This window comes from Ovis aries, chromosome 7, assembly GCF_016772045.2.
Source record: "Ovis aries strain OAR_USU_Benz2616 breed Rambouillet chromosome 7, ARS-UI_Ramb_v3.0, whole genome shotgun sequence".
NCBI lineage: Eukaryota > Metazoa > Chordata > Mammalia > Artiodactyla > Bovidae > Ovis > Ovis aries.
Genome location: NC_056060.1, coordinates 36,446,605 through 36,467,082, shown reverse-complemented (window position 1 = coordinate 36,467,082; position 20,478 = coordinate 36,446,605). Strand labels below are relative to the sequence as shown.

The 20,478-nt window shown below is 35.2% G+C and overlaps 1 protein-coding gene across 1 annotated transcript in view; it reads left to right on the top strand.

Moving 5' to 3' along the window:
• UBR1 (ubiquitin protein ligase E3 component n-recognin 1) overlaps positions 1-20,478 on the top strand; it is a 162,977-nt gene that overhangs the window by 99,857 nt on the left and 42,642 nt on the right. Inside the window, exons 30-38 of the mRNA XM_004010489.6 lie at positions 1,598-1,803; positions 3,188-3,281; positions 4,047-4,196; positions 7,281-7,378; positions 9,955-10,048; positions 11,051-11,199; positions 13,637-13,692; positions 14,986-15,082; positions 20,145-20,212. Coding sequence (XP_004010538.1) covers positions 1,598-1,803; positions 3,188-3,281; positions 4,047-4,196; positions 7,281-7,378; positions 9,955-10,048; positions 11,051-11,199; positions 13,637-13,692; positions 14,986-15,082; positions 20,145-20,212 — 1,012 coding nt within the window. The remainder of the gene's footprint in view (positions 1-1,597; positions 1,804-3,187; positions 3,282-4,046; positions 4,197-7,280; positions 7,379-9,954; positions 10,049-11,050; positions 11,200-13,636; positions 13,693-14,985; positions 15,083-20,144; positions 20,213-20,478) is intronic.

Below are 20,478 nucleotides of genomic sequence, written 5' to 3'. Positions count from 1 at the left end.
TTAAAATTAATTATGAAATTTTAGCTATAGCAAATTTTCAGTGTTAATGAAGAGAGATTTGTTGGTTTTTTAGAGTTTTAACTGTTTATATCTTGTTTAAGCAGGCTTTTCCTATCCCAGGATAACAAATATATTTTCTTGAGTACTGAATGAAATCCTGCACTCCTTTCTGCCCTCCTTCAGAGATACTCTGGTTATCTTATAAGAATTTTCACTGTGCTGTTACATACAAATATATGTAGCCATGGAATGTGTCATTCAGCCTTTTGTTTTATTTGCATAAATGGCATTATGTACATATCATTCTTCAGTTTCCCATTTTAATTTAATATTATGTCTTAGAAATCTATATATGTATGTTCACACATATAAAATGAGCTCAGTGGCATTTGGGCAGCAGTTCTTTTCATAAATTGCAGCACGTTTAGCATCTCTGGCCCTTCATCCTTTAAAGTCTATTAGTGTACCCTAGGCCTTCAGTAACCAAAAGGTTAACTTTACCCACATGTTGCTGGATGCCTCCTAGAATGTAGGACCACACCTAGATGAGACCCACTTTTTAAAAACTGCATAGTATTCTGTATTACATAATTTCACTTACATTGATGACCATTTCATTTATTTCCAGTTTGTTCGATGATACATAATATTTCAGGGAGCTTCTTGTGCAGATAGATAGGCAGTATTATGCAGCATGGCCTGTGAAATCAGATCATCTAGCCCAGTTACTTACTAGATGAATCATTAAGTAAGTCTCATGCCATCTCTAGGCTTCAGTTTCTTCATCTGAAAAACAGAGATAATAATAGTACCTACCGTATAGAATTGTTGGAAGGATTCAATGAAGTAGCATAACTTTTGAAGTATTTGAAACAATGCCTCATTATAATTCGTGCTTTGTAAATATTTGCTCTTGCTTATTTTATTATTATTATTGTACACACTGAGTGCATCTTATGAATTGCTAAATCATTAAGATGTATGTTTTTAATTTTAATAGCTACCAAAGTAGAATAGAAACTTAAATGCCTAATAAGTGGGAAAGAATAAAACTGTTATGGCACATAGAGTGAGGGTGCTGTACAGCCATTTAAAAATAATGTTTCTGAAGCAATTTTTATGATATGAAAAAACAACTAAGATATAAGACTCTATATAATGTGATCTTAATTATGTAAAAAATATTGTAACTGGAAAGCAGACTGGAAGGAAATATACAAGTGGTTATTTCTAGGTTGTGAGAGTATAATGCTTTTTGTTTTCTTCTTTATACTTTTCTAGACTTTCCAAAATTTCTTAATAAGCATGCATTACTTTTTTAATATCAGTTAAGTATAATATATGTTCTACTGTGTGATCTGCATTTTTTTTTTTTTGCACTTTGCAACACAGAATGTATTTTCTAGTAAGCAAATTAACTGATGAAAGTCAGAAAAATGGGGGAGGGGTGGATTTTAAGCTAATATTTCTAAGTATAATTTTTATTTTATTATTTTTGTTCTTAAAGTTCTTGCCCTACAGTTACTTAAAATCTACCAGAATATAAAGACAGGTGACCAAAACATGTGTCCTCATTTCTGGTCATTTCTCTTGGTAGCACCCCAGCAGTCAATGACTACTCTAGAATTGCTTTGGGTCCTAAACGGGGTCCATCAATTACTGAAAAGGAGGTGCTGACATGCATCCTCTGCCAAGAAGAACAAGAGGTGAAAATAGAAAATAATGCCATGGTATTATCAGCCTGTGTCCAGAAATCCACCGCCTTAACCCAGCACAGGGGAAAACCCATAGAACTCTCAGGGGGTATGTATTTATTAAAATGTCTTTTTGACCATTTCTTTTCTTTCCTGTGTAATTTGAAAAATTACTATCTGAAAGAAGTTTGGGAGTGAGGTTGTATTTAGCCTTATTTGGTCAGATCACAATTTACCCATTTGTAAAATTCTCAAGTTTTTACATACCAAGTTGGCTCCTTTGTCTATTTTTTAAATTTTTGGTTAGCATAGGGCCACATTGCTCATTCTGTCTGTCTGTCTAATCCTTCCATCTCCATTTGGTTTTGCTGAACCATTGAAAGTAGGAATTCATGGCATTTCATCCCTAAATGTTTCCACATGCATTTTCTAAAACTAATCTATCTAATATTTTTTGTCTACCATACTGGGTATAACATTTAAGAAAATTAATAATTTGGGAATATCTTTTAATATAAAATCCATATTCAAATTTCCCCCAACTGTCCTCAGAAAGTCTTTTGTATGTATAGCTAGACTATTTTTTTCATTTAGGATTCAGACATGTTTCATATGTTGCTTTTGTTATGTCTGTTTTAATCTAGAAGTCACTTGCCTTTCCTTTTTTTTTTGGTGATAATAATTTTTTTGAAGAATGCAAACTAGTTAGTTGTCCTGTACAGTGTTTTACATTGAGGATTTGTCTGATTGTTGCCATGTGATTAGGATCTTGTTAAACATTTTCTTGGCTGGAGTACTAATTAGGTAATGTGCTGTATTAAATAACTCTTACATCACATTAGGAGTTATCTGCTTTAATTTTTAAATACCTTTGAAATAATAAAAATGATAAAAAAAGGCTAATGTTTTCTTTAAATTAAAAGGACCTTTTATTATTATGAAGCCATTGGAAAATACAAGGAAGCAAACATTTTACTGTATTACCATATTTATACCACAGTTGTGAAAAAAGGCTAACATTTAATGAATACTCACTGTGTGCCACTGATTAATACTCACTGATTAAGTGCTTTCTGTGTATTCACTCACTCCTCACAACAGCACTGTGATCTAGGTATCAATATTTGCTTCTTTTACAGATGAAGAAATTGTACTTGAATCATAGAATATCACTTCAACAACCAAGATAATGCAACTTGAAACCTAATGAAACCAAAATAATGCAACTTGAAACTTATTGTTAAGATAAAAATGTACATTATGAATAGTAGTTGTCATTAATCCACACTAATCATACCTGAAGTCTAGCTTTATGTTTTCCTCTTTTTACTTAACCATTATGAATATGTATCCTACTACCCTGATATTCTCGAACATTCTTAAGAAAGTTTATGGTTAGAATGTTAGAAGTGATAACCTCTTGTTTGTTTGGTTTCTTTTTATCATTGTGGAACAGATGAATATATACCTTATATTTTGTCTTTTTGTATCAGAAACCATGGACCCACTTTTCATGGATGCAGACTTGGCATATGGAACTTACACAGGGAGCTGTGGTCACGTAATGCATGCAGTGTGCTGGCAGAAGTAAGTTGTCCTTCTGACATTTTCTTGAAAGAAGCTAGGAATATTGAAGTTCTCTAAAGGCCACAAAAAGGCATGTTTTCTCATGTCTTCTTTTCTTCTTATTTGAATAATTGAAGCAGTTTTAATTATTAATTTTGTTTGCATGATACTCATTATAGTATCACCCTTTGAAATTAGTGTATAAAATTATCAACTTAAATTTTTCACTGTACTTTCTTTCCCAAAGGAATTAGTCTTTCTTTACCATTATTTGGATAAAAAGTAGTTATCTTTATAAAAATCTGATTCCCCTCAAAACATACAGTGAAAAATATCTCTGAGATAGAATAGGACATGAAATTCTAGTTATATGTCTGGAAGAGATAAAAATGCAGAAGTATTTTTCTTGGGAAATATTTTATATCAGGTTTACCTTTTTGGCATCAGATTAAAATACATGATTTTCCTATAATTGCACTTACTAGTTTGCTTGGTCATTGGAAACAGAGGGACATAGTATCTGTATTATATATCCCTATGCTGTTGAGGCAAGAGACAGGTTTATCAATATAATTCAGTAAAACTATTTTAAATTTGTTTCTGCCCTGATGTGTCCTCCAGTTTACTCCCAAAAGAATGGGCATGCTATTTCTTCTGTAATTTGTGTATTTTTGCATGTAGATTCTAAAGATGTTTATTTGGGCAAAAATTCCACATTTTTTCACTTGGATTAGAGCAAAGATACATGTGTAGTTTCAAATGGACCTGTGTCTTGGAATTTTGCAGGTATTTTGAAGCTGTACAGCTGAGCTCTCAGCAGCGCATACATGTTGATCTTTTCGACTTGGAGAGTGGAGAGTATCTTTGCCCTCTATGCAAGTCTCTGTGCAATACTGTGATCCCCATTATTCCTTTGCAACATCAAAAGATAAGCAGGTATATTTAAATTAATGTTTTGGTTAATTTTCTTTTAAGTTGTCTTTAATCTTTTTCATTGTAACTGTTTTGATTAGATTATGAGTTTTTCTTTTTTCTTTGCAATTTAAAGTAATATACTAAATCAATTTTATTACTTGGATTCAACTTTAAAAATATGATAAAAGCCCCAATTTTTGATTTCTAAAAGAACTGGAATGTATATTTACTTGCATCTTTCTTCTAAGAGCGATTAAAGCAATAGAACTTTGCTTCTCTGTCTTAGCTGTCACAGAAGGAAAAAAGTTGCAAAGAATATCTATTCCTTTCTTAGAGTACTTTGCCAGCATTAGAGTTGCTATTTGGGGTTTGGTTACTCTTCAGATCTTTGTATTATTATTTTTATTCTATTTTCTAAAGACCCAAATGCTGTAGTTATAGAGATATGGACAAAATGTTAACTATAAATGTAAATGAAAACAATATGTTCATCTATGAATAGTTCTTTAGTTTTCAGAACAAGTTTTTAAACTTTTGTATTCTGACCATCTGAATGGAATTTAACAGCAAATATCTATTAGTTTTTTATGACAGCTAGAACACTTAATTGTTTATTTCAAAATTCTCATGATTCTACATGATGATAACAGTACTATTAATATTTATTATTGTTGCTATTAGTTTTTTTTTAACTCAGTGAATTTGTAGTGATAGATATTAGTTTTTCTCAAGAAAATTATTTTATTGCTAAAACACTTAATGTGGTTTCCCCAACAAAAGGTGGTAGGATTGGAAGTCAGGTCCAGTAAGTAGTTGCTCTGTCTCTACTATTCCATGTCATTAGAAAACATAATTTTGAATTGTCTTCTACTTAGTGTACTAGGACATAGAATGTCATCTTTTAGGAAGAAGGTGTCATCAGAAAGATTTATCTTTTATTTGTTGACTAACATGTAAGCATTCTATGCTATATGTTTTTTTTATTCTTAATATAGTCTAATGAAGTAGGTATTGTTATTCCCATTTAAAAATGAGGAATTGGAGACTGTGAGTGGTTTTTACTTGTCCCAAGACAGACCAAAGATTTGAACCTAGACCTGACTCTAAAGCCTCACCTAACTACACACAGGTTGGCTAGTGGTAAAGAACTCACCTGTCAATGCAGGAGACCTGGGTCCAATCCCTGGGTCAGAAACATCTCCTGGAGAAGGAAATGGCAACCCACTCCAGTATTCTTGCCTACAGAGTCCCATGGACAAAGGAGTCTGGTGGGCTACAGTCCATGGGGAGTTGGACATGACTTAGTGACTAAACAGCAGCAATAACCACAACCATAAACAAAAATAAATCATAGTAAAATAAAGTCACAACTTCTTGTTAGCCTGTGCAAGCCTATTTTACACAGTGGTTTCCCAAGTAAGAATTATTAATATGTAAATTATTCTCTAAAGAATATTCAGCACTTTCTTTCCTTGTATCTTTAAGAATAGGATGTCTCAGGGCAGTCCTTTCTAAAGTTAGACTGATCCTTACAGGTAGGTCTCTTCAAGCCCTGGGACACTTGTAGTAACAATTTAAATCTGTAGTAACAATTTTGTTACTTAGGATCTGAAAAAAAAATAATTATACATAACATTTTTATTAGGCATTTGAACTTACCTGTATAGTAGGAATATATTTGCCTCTTTTGTTAGAAAGTCCTTGTGAGTATAACCTGAATCCCATGGACAGAGGAGCCTGGCAGGCTATAGTCCATGGGATCACAAGAGTTGGACATGACTTAGCAACTAAACCACCACCAAGATACTGAAGTTAAGGGCATATAAAAAACTTTATCAAAGCTAATAAGCTAGCATTTTTAAAGAAAATTGATTATAACAAATCCAAGTATACTTTCATTTCTGAAAACTGAAAAAATTCTTAGGTCAAATTTGTGCCCAGAGATAAGAATTTTGGCACAGTTCGTTGTATATTTTGACTTCACTTAAAACTATCCTTTAAGTAAACAAATTTCTACTTTATAGTTCTTTTTAATAACTCCATTTCTGGTCTGCCTTTGTTGTTAGTTTGGATCAAGCTCCTGTGCAATGGAATTTGTATTACAGAGAAGAGAGACCAACGATAAACATATAAATATGGAGTATTGAGTACTGAGAAATAGTGTGAAAGACTAAACTAGAATCATAAAGAGCCAGAGGACAGACCAGTGCATGAGGTTCTTTATAGACCAAGTCAGCAGGGAGCTCCTCTCTGAGATAGTAACACTTGTTCTATGTCACCGGTTCTATTCTCTGAGAGAGACACCAGTTCTGTTCTCTGAAAGAAGAGAATTCTAAGCACAGGCAACACTGAGAGCAAAGACCCTGAAGTAGGAACATATCAGCATGATGGAGACATAGCAAGAAGGCAGCAAGTTCAAGGCACAGTAAGAAGGCAGTATGCTTGGGATGCAGCAAGCAAAGAACCAGATCCTAAAAGGTCTTATGAGCCAAGATTGGAAATTAGAACTGTGTTTTATGTGTAATGGAAAACCATTGGAATGTTTTGGATAGGGAAGTGATATGATATGATTTACATTTTTAAAATCGTCCTGGCTGTTGTTTGATGAATACATAGATAAAGAAACACCATCGTGGAAGCAGGAAGAACAGCCTACTGAAGCAGTCCAGGTGAGGAATAACGTAACTTGGATTAGGGTAATCATGAAGGAGATAGAAAGAAGTGATCAATTTGGGATATATTTAGCAAGTAAAACCTAAGACTAGCTGATAGATTAGAATGTGGGGTTTGAGGGAATCATATACATCAGTGATGACACCTAGTTTTTGACTTGAGCAGCTGAAAGGGTGATTTCACTTACTGACATTTTTCTGTTGCTTCCAGGAAATGGGTATAAGGGTGTTATCTTATTCTTTGTACTTTAAAATTTCTTCTCCCTCCCAAAACTGCATTTTTAGACACGTGTGTTTCTATGACCTAGGAAGCTAATCTGGAGGAGTTTTACTTTTTCATACAATTATTTATCCACAGAAAGACCCTACAAATTCAGCTTTTCAGTTTGACCTGTGCCAATGGCTTTAATAACTTTCAAATATCAATTTTCAGTGAGAATACAGAACCTCTTGCTCAACTTTTGACCCTGGAACGATGGATACAGACTGTTCTGGCCAGAATAACAGGTTATAATATGAAACATGCTAAAGGTTTGCTTAAAATTATTTTATATTTAGCTGCGTGAGATTTAAGTGTCAGAATCTTTTTTTTTTTTAAGTACTTTTTGCTCTAAAATACGGTTTGCAAATACAGATTCATTAAATATTAGAAAATAGAGATTTCCTTAGGCCAAGGGGAGGAAGTACAAAGCTGAGGACTGTTTAGTATAAGCAGTGAGTTTCCTGGGAGTTTTTGTTCCTCCTTTATTCCCCAGTTCTGACCCTGGCATAGCCTGAGACACAGAACTATGCAGTAGACATGAACAGTAAAAAACCCAGACGAGATGCCATCTTTCTAGCCAGAAAACTTGAGAAAAAGCTCCTCAGAAGCTGGAGAGTGTACAGGGAATTCCTGTTGCATGTGTTTTTGTTTTGTTTTTTTCTGTTTTGGCTCTTTCCCAAGGCCATCTCCAGTCATGGAACTGCACTGCCGTGGTGGCCACATAGACATCTAAAATCCCAACAGAAAATCAGTCTTACTTGCCAAAAGAACTGGGAGAAATGGGACCACTGTGTTCCAAAAACTGCAGGGTGAATCCTCTTTTCTTTTTTTAAATTCCCAGTTAGGTGTTTTTGTTTCATTTTATTTTAATTTATTTTTTTGGCCATACTACTCAGCATGTGGGATCCTAGTTTCTTGACCAGAGATCAAACCTGTGCCCCCTGCATTGGAAGTGTGGAGTCTTAGCCATTTATTTGCCTCACAGCTCCATCCCAAGGTTAACTCTAGTCATGTGAATCTGCATGACAGCACAGGGGACTATAAAGCTGAAAGAAATTGATCATTTTGACTAAAGGAAATGGGAAACAGGGCCCCTTGCAGCTAGAGAGAATAGGGGGAAATCCCAGAGAGGAGAGCACTATGAAAAGGAATCTTCTCCTTTTGAGACCAACACAGGTCCAGAGCTCACCTCCAGCCTACACAGGTACAGAACAGGCCCAAAGAAACAGCTTTGAGACTGAAACTACATTAAACCACCACTCAAGTCCCAATCTAAGTTCTGAGTAGTACATGTACTGGCAGACCCAAACAGCTTAACAAAGGCTCTGAAAACTAACATTGGAACCACCACTCACAGAGTGAAACAAAACTTATGGAACCTAATTGGGTTGGTTGCCTACTAGAACAACAACAAAAAAGGTACATTTTTCCAGAGAATTTTAATGCAAGCCTTTTTTTTTAATGGATATTCAAAATATCCAAGACCCTGATGCTGGGAAAGATTGAAGGCAGAAGAAGAAGGGGACAGCAGAGGATGAGATGGTTGGATGGCATCACCACCTTGATGGACGTGAGTTTGAGCAGGCTCCTGGAGCTGGTGATGGACAGGGAAGCCTGGCATGCTATATTCCGTGGGGTCGCAAAGAGTTGGACACGACTGAGTGGCTGAACTGAACTGAACTGAATCCAAAATTACTCAAGGTACAGAGAACCAGGAGGATCTGACCAACTCTCAAGGAAGAAACAATCAACCAAGTTCCAATCCTGAGATGTTTAAATGTTGAACTTTTCAGACAAAAAGTTTAAAGCAGGTTTATAATGATGAAACATGAATTAAAGATGAACACTCATGGAAGTGAATGGAAAGACAGAGGTTCTCGGCAGAGGGGGGAAAAAACATATATATGTAGAAAAAGGACCAAACGGAGATAACAGAATTGAAAGAATACTATATGAAAAAAAATTTTTAACTGAATGGGCTCAGTAGTAGAATGGGAGGTGGTGAGATAAGAATCAGTGAATTTGAAATTAGATAAGGGAAATTATGCAATGAAGAATTGACAGCAAAGTGATGGAGAAAAACACGTAGCCTTAGGGACATAGGGAGCCTTCTTTTGTTCCCTTTAACCCAATGTTTTGTGTCATTGGAGTCCTGAAAAGAAAAATGATGATACTGAAAAAATATTTGAAGGATTTATAGCTGGAAACTTTACAAATTGGTGAAAGACTTAGATTTATAAATTTAAGCTCAGTGAACCTCCAACAGATAAACTTAAAAGCATAGTCATACCCAAACTTCTGGAAACCAAAGATGAAGAATCTCAAGAACCACCAGAAGAAAACTAACTCATTGCACTTGTGGGAATGACAGACTTCATTTGTTTAGGCTTAGTATTCACCCAAGGTCTTAGTAATAGTCACTAGCAGAGCTGGGATTCAGACCCAGGCAACTTGTCTCCTGATCTGTGCTCTTATTCACTAAAGTATGCTGCCTTACTAACAGAGTACTATGCATTCACTAAAAATAGAAATAAAGAGGGACAGTCACTGATGTGGAAGATATATATGGTCTTTTAATGAAAAATCAAGATACACAATGGTGCTAGAATTATTATCCTTTTAAGAAAAAAAAAATCTACATGTGTAACATTTATATGGAGAATAGAAAAATATCACCCTCATGCTGTCTGATTATCTGGGTGGAAATATTTTGAATGATTATTTATTGCTTATTAGCATTATCCAAATTTTCTAAAGTGATTGTATGTAATTTACAAAAGCTTTAAAAAGTATGTGTCACACTAAACTCCCATGATTTTTTTTCTTTTTCCTTTTAATTTGTAAGGAGAAAACCCAACAATTCCAGTCCTGTTTGATCAAGGAATGGGTGATTCTACTCTTGAGTTCCATTCAATTTTGAGTTACGGAGTTCAGTCTTCGTAAGTATCTAAACAAGAGAAGTTTGTAAATGGTTGTGAAAATTAATAGTGAAGAACAATTCTTCCTTCCTTCCTTCTTGCTTTATTTGTGAAAGTGTTTTGTTAATCCCATTTTTATCTTGTTGCCATCTCCCTAGAGTTTTATTTGTGCTGATATTAAGTGATTTGAGATAGAGTAATATGTATTTAATATGTGTTAAGACAAACCATGACTATAATTAACTATTTTTAACCAACAAAAATGCTATCTTTATATATTTCCACCTATAGGAAGAGCAGAATTTAAGAGACTTAAGTTAAAGTCGCATCTGACTTGCCCTGTGACTTCTAAAAAGTTTCAGGTCACTCCACCCCCACTGCAATTCCTTTTCTTGTTTGTAAGATTGAGACAGTGGTCTCCTAATTTACCTCATACAGTTATTGAGAAGATATTGATGTGAAGACACTGTGAAAAATACAATGTATCCAAACCAGATACTATTATTTAATGAATAATATCTCAGGTTCATTTTTCTAGTTGTGATCCTTGTTTACATTGTATATCCCATCACTACTGAAAATACTTGTTACTTGTTACAAATAGAAGTTCACGAAATCAGGAATTATCATTGCTAGTATATGAATTATTATATATAAACACAGACACACATACACCCCTATCAGCACAAAAGTACTTCTTGGTCCCTTTTCATATACTGAAATTTATGTCAGATATGTTTCCTCTGATTTTTAATCCTGTCTCTAACCTGTTCTTAATTTGGACCTCGACCCTTTCTGCTGTGATCATTTACTGCATCTTTTACAAGAAATTATCTAGGTCATTACCATTTTGTCAGATACATTTTTCTACCCATAGGAGCTACAGTTCTGCTTTCACCATTTTTTTCTTAATGAATAAACCTTCAAAAGAAGTTAAATTCTTGCTTCAGTATCTAAGTGGACTTCTCAGTAGGTAGCCCCTTTACTAAATCCTTATTTAAATTTTTCTTGTTTTATTTTTAGGTTAAATTATTCTAATAGCATCAAGGAAATGGTCCTTCTCTTTGCCACAACAATTTTTAGAATTGGATTGAAAGTGCCTCCTGATGAAACAGATCCTCGAATCCCCATGATGACCTGGAGCACATGTGCTTTTACTATCCAGGCAATTGGTAAAGCCTATAAGAAAACTGGTTTGGAGCTTTTATAGAAACAGAATTAACATTGGCTGATCAAATATTGTTCCTTTTCTCCTACCCTAATGGCCTGGAATACTTTGACTTGTTTAAGGACTCTTGGTATATCGGTAGATTAGGTGGCATGATGCCATTTAGTTATAGGATATTTTGTTTTGATCTCTTTTAACTGCAAAAATGGGCATACGTAACAGAAAACTAAATATACTTGAACAGCGTGAAGCAAGCTGTATTTAAAAGGTGGCAATATAACAATGAAAGATACGAGAAAAAGCAAAGGAAGGAGAATCAGCCCAGAAATATCCAGTAATTTTTATTTCTTTTACACTTTGAGAGGAAAAAGAAAGGTAAACCAAACTACCTAAAAAATTACCAGGAGAGAGAAAGGAAGACTGAGGTGGTCAGGAGAAAGATTAACAGCAAGAAACCTCCCAAATCTGAAGGGAAGCCTACTGTTAGATTCTCTGCCGTGGTGAAAGCTTCTTAGAGAAAAGTGTATCAAATCAACAGGTTATACACCTTACATTTACATGGTCTTCGGTCTCATTAAAGCTAGGGGAAATGAAGCAGTGAAGAATCACTCAGATTTTTAAAATAATATATTTGCTTATGACAGTCAGAAGATAAGAGTACTACATGACAAACATTTAAGAATTGTAATTCTTTCATATTGTCTTTAAGCCAGTTTCAGACTCATTTTCCAGTATTTTTGGAAGTTGTTTTTAATGGTTCTACCACATTTTCCTCATTTAAGTAAAGTTTTGTAAAATGACCCTGTCTCATGATTTGAAGTAAGTAGCACAAAGCTACTTCTTTCACAGACCCTTTCTGCATGCCAGCATTAGTCTCTGTGAACAGATTTTAGGAGTCATTTCCAAACCTGTCAGACTTCAATTGTGGGTAAAAAATAAATACACAAGTTTATATTTACTGTCATTAAATAAAAGGAGAAAAGGGGAAAATGAGGTTTAAATAGAATCTGAACAATTTGATATGAAATGTTAAGCATTCTTTTGGAGTCATGATCTATTAATTATCTGCAGATTGCCAGTAAAGGTACCTTTACACTTGACTATTTGGGGAACACAAGCATTAGGAATTGGAGATTTTTACTTAGGCCTTGAACATTTTTAGAAGTGATAGTTTTGTCATAGAATGGATGAGGAGTTCATTGGAGAATAGGATTGATTCTTCATATGTGTTTCTGTAACAAAGTAATTGGAAATTATTTGATTAATAGAGTGTTATATTGCTTTTGCTATAGGGCTTTTTCCATCCAGTGGATATAAGGCTGTGCTTTATTCCTAGCACATAAACAGCTAACTTATCTCACTCCCTATGGGTGTGGAGAGACATATGCAGGATGTGTTGGCATAGTTAAGAAAAATAGTTGAGGAATCAAGACAGAGGGTCTTTTATTACTGTCCATTCAAAAATGGAAAAGGATAATAGGAAATAAGCTTTCCAGCCTCATAGATGTGTGTGCTGCCAAAGATGAGTGAAAATAAGTGATTCAGTAATATACCCTAGCCAACAAGGCAAAATATATTTCTGAGCTTATGGGTTTTTTGTATTTTCAACTTCACCTTGTTCTATCCTATAACTCTAATTCTTTTTTAATAGTACTTAACAATAAAGCTACTTACATTTGTTTTATGTATTTTTTTAACAAAATAGGTTGCAGCTATACTTTTAAAATTAGGGGGGTTTTTGCAGAGAAAGACAAATACTGTATGTTTTCATTTATATGTGCTATCTAAAATATGAAACAAATAAACCAATATAGTGAAACAGACTCGCAAAGGACAAACTAGTGGTTACCAGAGGGGAGAGCGGTAAGGGTAGGAGCAAAATAGGTGAAGGAGATTAAGAGGTAAAGACTACTAGACATAACATTATTATAAGAAAGTAATATAATACTTACAAGGAAGTATATTTAAAGTTACAAGGAAGTAATATAAAGCATAGGAATATAGTCAATATTTTATAATAACTTTGTATGGAGTATAATCTGTAAAAGCATCCAATTACTATAAACCTGAAACTAATATTGTAAGTCAACTATACTTCAATTGAAATTGTTTTTTCTTTTTGCATAGAAGAGATGTTAAAAGGAGGCTAAGTAAAGCAGAATGCTTTGTTTTTCCCAGGTGTTCTTTATAGATTGCTCCACGGGTTTTATTATTTATAAAAGCAATTTGTCCATGATCTACATTGCCTCTGTAGTATCCTCTCACTCAAAAATGTGGAAATCTTGGCATAGACTTAAACATGAAATTTTGAAGGGGAAAAGTGCAACGCACTTTTCTGTTTGGTCAAAACTAGAATTAAGGAACATCTGATACCTAGAAACCAAGTATACAGTTGTAGCAGTATTCAAAATTTATTACTTTTCTTATTCTTGCTCTTTGAGAAAACCTGTTGGGAGATGAAGGAAAACCTTTGTTTGGAGCACTTCAAAATAGACAGGTATGTAGTCCAACAGGGTATACGTGGTGTATTTTTTTAGGGAGTCCTCAGTACATTTACCATTTAAAAAAATCTTTATTCACTTCTTTTTCTGTAAAAGCAGAATTCTGTTTTGGTTTTTTTAAAGCTACTTCAAACTCAGGAGATGGAAAGGCCAACATTATGCACTTTGGAGAGTTTATTCAGTCGTGGTGGTTAAATGTAATTCACATATTTCTGGTGATACTTGGTTACTTTTTATCCCCCTCTCCATTTATTTCCAAATCAGAACCCTAATGTCTCCTATATTTTCCTTCTCACTAATTTTGCATCATCATGTAACATTAAGTATTAATGCTGGCTTAACTCCAAATAAATCTTCATACTGAACTCCAGAATAAAACTAAGCCATAACTCCTTCATGGGCAGATTCTGATTCTATGTAACTATACTCCTGCCTCAGGCCTAAGCCTTATAACTTTGCTGCTACTGCTGCTAAGTCGCTTCAGTCGTGTCCGACTCTGTGCGACCCCATAGACGGCAGCCCACCAGGCTCCCCCGTCCCTGGGATTTTCCAGGCAAGAACACTGGAGTGGGTTGCCATTTCCTTCTCCAATGCATGGAAGTGAAAAGTGAAAGTGAAGTCGCTCAGTCGTGTCTGACTCTTAGCGACCCCATGGGCTGCAGCCTACCAGGCTCCTGCGTCCATGAGATTTTCCAGGCAAGAGTACTGGAGTGGAGTGCCATTGAACTTTGGGGACCCTGCAAACAATACTTAAGAAGTATGCTCAGTAGCCTACTTTGAAAACAAACTGGGCAACTGAGGATTCCCTAGACCACTCACCTAGCCATTTTCCTCTTATTTTCTGACAGCTGGCCCAGGGGATTTGGAGTCCACAATGTGCTTCCCTAGAGTTCCCATCCTTCCATCCGGGAAGCAGATTTGTTCCCTGAATTCAGTGATTTTCTGCCATCATGTTAGAATTTCTACAAAGACATGTATTTGCACAGGCCTGAATAGAATGATGTAGGCCAGACATTTAAGAGAATGACTCTGGGGAAAATGAGTCCTTAAATGAGATTGAGATGATTGTATCTTTAATACTTCTTTGTCATGGGAAAATCTATTACAGAATTCAGTGAGGTTATAAAACTTTTTAGAAGTATTAAAAATATCGTAACTAAATTTGCAGTAATGTAAAGTATATAGTAAGTCTACGCTAGTTCTTACAGAGTAGGATTGGTTTATACAGTGAATGTCTTAGGTCTTTCATCTTTACTTATCTTTTTATCTTCCCTTCTCTTACAATCTAGCATAATGGTCTGAAAGCATTAATGCAGTTTGCCATTGCACAAAGGATTACCTGTTCTCAAGTCCTGATACAGAAACATCTGATTCGTCTTCTATCAGGTAGAGTCTTCTCTGAATTACATTATTTGCATGTCTTTTCCCATTGCATTTCTGGCAGTGTATTAGGAAACAACAACACATTACACTGATGTCAGACACTCATTACCACAACCTTACAAAAGAAAAAAACAAAATACATGGTTGCCCTCTAATACCTACAATCTTATTTTTAAAACCAAGTGTTTTCCAAATGTTGTCAACTTGTATCCCTTATACCCACCCAAGGGCTCTTTACACCAACATCCACAATCACTGATATCCTTAGTATTGATTACTAGTCTCTTGAGAAACCTGTATGCAGGTCAGGAAGCAACAGTTAGAACTGGACATGGAACAACAGACTGGTTCCAAATAGGAAAAGGAGTACGTCAAGGCTGTATATTGTCACCCTGCTTATTTAACTTCTATGCAGAGTACATGATTAGAAACGCTGGACTGGAAGAAACACAAGCTGGAATCAAGATTGCCGGGAGTAATATCAATAACCTCTGATATGCAGATGACACCACCCTTATGGCAGAAAGTGAAGAGAAACTAAAAAGCCTCTTGATGAAAGTGAAAAAGGAGAGTGTTGGCTTAAAGCTCAACATTCAGAAAATGAAGATCATGGCATCCGGTCCCATCGCTTCATGGGAAATAGATGGGGAAACAGTGTCAGACTTTATTTTTTTGGGCTCCAAAATCACTGCAGATGGTGATTGCAGCCATGAAATTAAAAGACGCTTACTCCTTGGAAGGAAAGTTATGACCAACCTAGATAGCATATTCAAAAGCAGAGACATTACTTTGCCAACCAAGGTCCGTCTAGTCAAGGCAATGGTTTTTCCAGTGGTCATGTATGGATGTGAGAGTTGGACTGTGAAGAAAGCTGAGCACCGAAGAATTGATGCTTTTGAACTGTGGTGTTGGAGAAGACTCTTGAGAGTCCCTTGGACTGCAAGGAGATCCAACCAGTCCATCCTAAAGGAGATCAGTCCTGGGTGTTCATTGGAAGGAATGATGCTAAAGCTGAAACTCCAGTACTTCGGCTACCTCATGCAAAGAGCTGGCTCATTGGAAAAGACTCTGATGCTGGGAGGGATTGGGGGCAGGAGGAGAAGAGGACGACAGAGGATGAGATGGCTGGATGGCATCACCAACTCAATGGACATTAATCTGCGTGAACTCTGGGAGTTGGTGATGGAGAGGGAGTCCTGGCGTGCTGCAATTCATGGAGTCGCAGAGTCAGCCACGACTGAGTGATTGAACTGAACTGAACTGATGTCAGTCTGGCTAGAAAAGGGAGCAGTAATGTGGATAGATCATTTTAAAATGTCATTTTTCTGGTGTGTATCAAAGTCATGTAAAAATGATAGAAGTGTTATATATGGTAATCCTAGACTGTGGTTCCATGTATGCCTTTTTCTTTGAGAGATAGGCTATAACAGCTGAGTTGGGTTTTGTTTTGTTTTTTCTTTTTAGATTCTGATAAGCTAGAAATTAGCTAAGCTCATGTGATGGTCTCACTGTAAAAATAAAAAGAAAAATTAGAGGTTATGCATAGTAGAATGATTTGACTTTCATTTTGATTATCTGCATTTCCATTTAGGTATTTGCACCACAGCAGCTCCTTTGCATTTAAAATAGGTCAAGCTTTAAAAACCCTCGTTACATCTTTTGTTCATAAATTACATATGTCACAGGTAAAGAGGTTTAAGCTTACAATTCAATTCCTCAGTATGTTTCTACCAAATAAGAGAGCCATTCTCTCTTTTTAAGGTTTAAAAGAATGCATAGTTTTTTTCTAGCTAGAAAACAGGCTTTGTTTCCCCAAATTGACCAACTATTCTACCCTGAAAGTCTGTTGAAACAGGTCACCTTCCTCCTTGTTGAGTCTCACAAACTTCTTAGGGAACTTTTCCTGGGCAGCTTTCAGTCATTCTAATGACATGGGGGTTCCATGGCTCCATTCAAAGCTGTCACCCAAGTTTCATTAGAATTTCCACTGTGCTAACCTTTTATATTTTCAAGTTAATTTCCAGCTATCTCCTGAATTAACCTCATGCTAGTAGTAATCTAACATTAATGCTGTTCCCTAACTACACACTTAATTTTTTTTTTTCCTTTTTTCATTTACTGTTTTTTCTTACTGATCAGTTGCACAGGCCCAGAATTTTGCACATATTACACATGCTTCTAGTTCTTAGGACCTTTTCCTGTTAACAGTTTATGCTGTTTGTATAGTAGTATTTTGGTTTTGCTTTTTAAAAATTTTTGTTATCTCTTTTCATTTCAGTTATAATTTGGAAACCTTGTTTTACCAACACTTCCAAATAGTCTTCTTGCTTTTACATTCATCACAGATTATGGGATTTGTAACTGTTGATTGTTGTTCAATCACTAAATCATGTCCAACAATTTGCGACCCCATAGACTGCAACATGCCAGGTTTCCACATGCCTTCACTATCTCCCAGAGGATGCTCAAATTCACGTCTGTTGAGTTGGGGAATGCTGTCTAACCATCTCAATGTTTTAAACACCTCAAAACAAATACCAAGCAAGGAGACGAACATCATCACAGATGGCAGAAACTGAAATAATATTGCATAATGTCTAATTGACAGTAACTAATAAACTTGATGTTCTTTTGCTCTGTAATATATCTTTGTGCCTTTATGTAAAAGTTTGTCATGTGAAAATTTATTAGTGAGAACATCTTTATTTGCAAGGTGTTAGGGCTGTTAACTCTGTGTAGAGGTACAAGATATGGTCCCTGCCATTGTAATACTCATGATTGAATTAAAGAAGCAGAACCTCTGTGAAAACTCACACTATAAAATAGACAAATGGTAGATGTATTGTACAAATATGTGCTTTATGAATTGAGACAGAAAGAGACCAATCTGGGGGCTCTGCTGTTTTTTGCTCTAACAGGGTATATAAAGATACATTGAGAGAAACAGAGATAGCATTCCAAGCCGGGAGCACAATTTTAACAGAGATTGAGGATGTAGGAAACCATGTGGTATGTTCAAATAGACAGGTTTGATAGGAATAGTGGCACCTATAGATAGAGAAGCATGAAGTTGTTTTAATAAATAGGTCTTAAATGCCCCAGTGAGAAGTTTGAACTTTAGGTTATTGGGAATTTTTGAAACATTTTGAACAATATTATTCTAAGGCTAGATATTGTATAGACTGGGCTGGGAAAAGGAAAAATTAGAAGTAACATATGTATCTGTATATAGTAGCATACTGGAGGAGGGCATGGCAACCCACTCCAGTATTCTTCCCTTGAGAATCCCAGGGACAGAGGAAACTGACAGGCTACAGTCCAAAGGGTCGCAAAGAGTCAGGCACAACTGAAGCGACTTAACACACACACATAGTAGCATAAATTAGGGAGGCAATTGGGATGGGTAGAAACAAGGTTTTGAATTAAAAGAAATAACTAGACTATGGAAAGAAATAGGGAAGTCCACAGTAGAGACTGTTTTATGTGAAAGATGATGAATATAGTTTTAACATGTTGATTCTCCAGTAATAATAGGACATACAATGTTCATTGCCATGTATGTGCCAGGCATTGTATAATGATGCCTGAACATTGTACAAGGATCTTTTTATATAATCATGTCTTCTAACCACCATTCTTCAACGAAATTATCATTTCCCCAATTTAGAGATGAAGAAGCTGAGGCACAGAGAACTTCTGTGACTTGACCAAGGTCATAAAACCAGTAAACTATATCACTTAAGTTTCCCTGAGATATTTAATTTAGCATAAATGAACGATTTTACCAATGGAGGAAAATATGCATGTCAAAAATGAGCTTGATTTCATAGGATTTTTAAAATAGATATAGTAAGCATCTGGGAACAAAAAAGTTTCACAACTGCCTGTGAGCAAAATTTGATGACTGAGTATTCTATTGACTGAAAAGTTAATAAAATCAGGGCAAGGAATTAGGAGTTATTAAAATGTCCTGGAAGCAAAATACTTTAACACTGAGAAAAAAACAAGGTAGGTAGTGTTGGTTGTGCCATGAACATGTTAACTAACGTATTGAAAATATTACTGAAAAAGAACACATAGCTAGTTAATGGCAGAGCCCTGTATTCACTTTAGTTTATTTTATAAAGCCAGTATTAATAGTGTTTATAGTGGTTACTGTATGCAGCACTCAGGTTAAGTACTTTGAATGCACAGGTTAACAAACCTTCCAACAATCCTGTATACACTGGAGGCTTAGAGAAGTCAAATACCTTACCTGTGACAGATAGTCATAGGAAGTACTGGACCCCATTTCTGTCTGACTCCAAAGCCCATGCTCTTAACTTTTATGCTTTTTGTTTAGAATCTTGGATTTGGGGTTAAGAAATTGACCTAGTCTGTAAAGAATCTTCTCTCCTTCATTTTAACCAAATGATAGCTTTATTTAAATATAATTCTTGTGGTTATATATATATAAACACTTATTGTTTTGAATTCTTGATTTCACTTCCTTGTCACTCTTTGCTGACTTCTGAATTTAGAGACTGATCAAAATCAGAAACACAAAGTTTTTGAGCTATCTGCGTTTCCTTCCACTCATCAGTTGTCTAGTTTTGTTCAGGGGGATTGTCTCCATCCTCTTCACTTACACCGATTTGTGTGCTCTCCCTGCTCCCCAACCCCAAACTTGTTCATGTATTTCGTGTATCACAGAGCATTTAGAAATGTGTAGTTGGAGGTAGGAAGTGGTAGAGAACATTGTTTAAAAGTAATTCTTTTTCATTCAGCAAGTTTAATACTTATCGAACAATTTCTTATTTCAGTCATCCTAGCTTATTTACCCTTTCCTCCTATATCTTATCTTTCAACCATTAAATTGCATCCAGAGCTTTTTAGAGCCTTTTCTCAGTTTATGTATCTTTAATTATGGTTCCCGTATCTTAAAGGTGTGATGGACCAGTTTATCAGTCTCTGTATTATAACCCTGTTAAATTTTTGTTTTAGAGGCTAGTATGTTGTGTTACACTTAACTGCATTGCTGTATTACTGGCTGAATTACATTAAGGTTTTTTTGTTTGTTTTTTAGTTGTTCTTCCTAACCTGCAATCAGAAGCTACACCTTGCCTTCTATCGATAGATCTATTTCATGTTTTGGTAAGTGTTCAGTAAATTTTCTTTTTAAGTAACTCAAGTTTATAAGTGTTTTACTCATTCAAATTTATGCTCTTTGTTCAAGATTATAAGTACTGACATTGAAAGTTTAGTCTCTTTTTTCCATTCCCTTTACAAATAGATACAGATTTGATTGAGAGCATCAAAATCACTTTAAAAATGAAACCATATTTACCCTTTACATTGTAATAGATTGTAGTCTAGTTGATTAAATTTAGTTAGTGTCTATACAGGCAGACTTTTTCTAA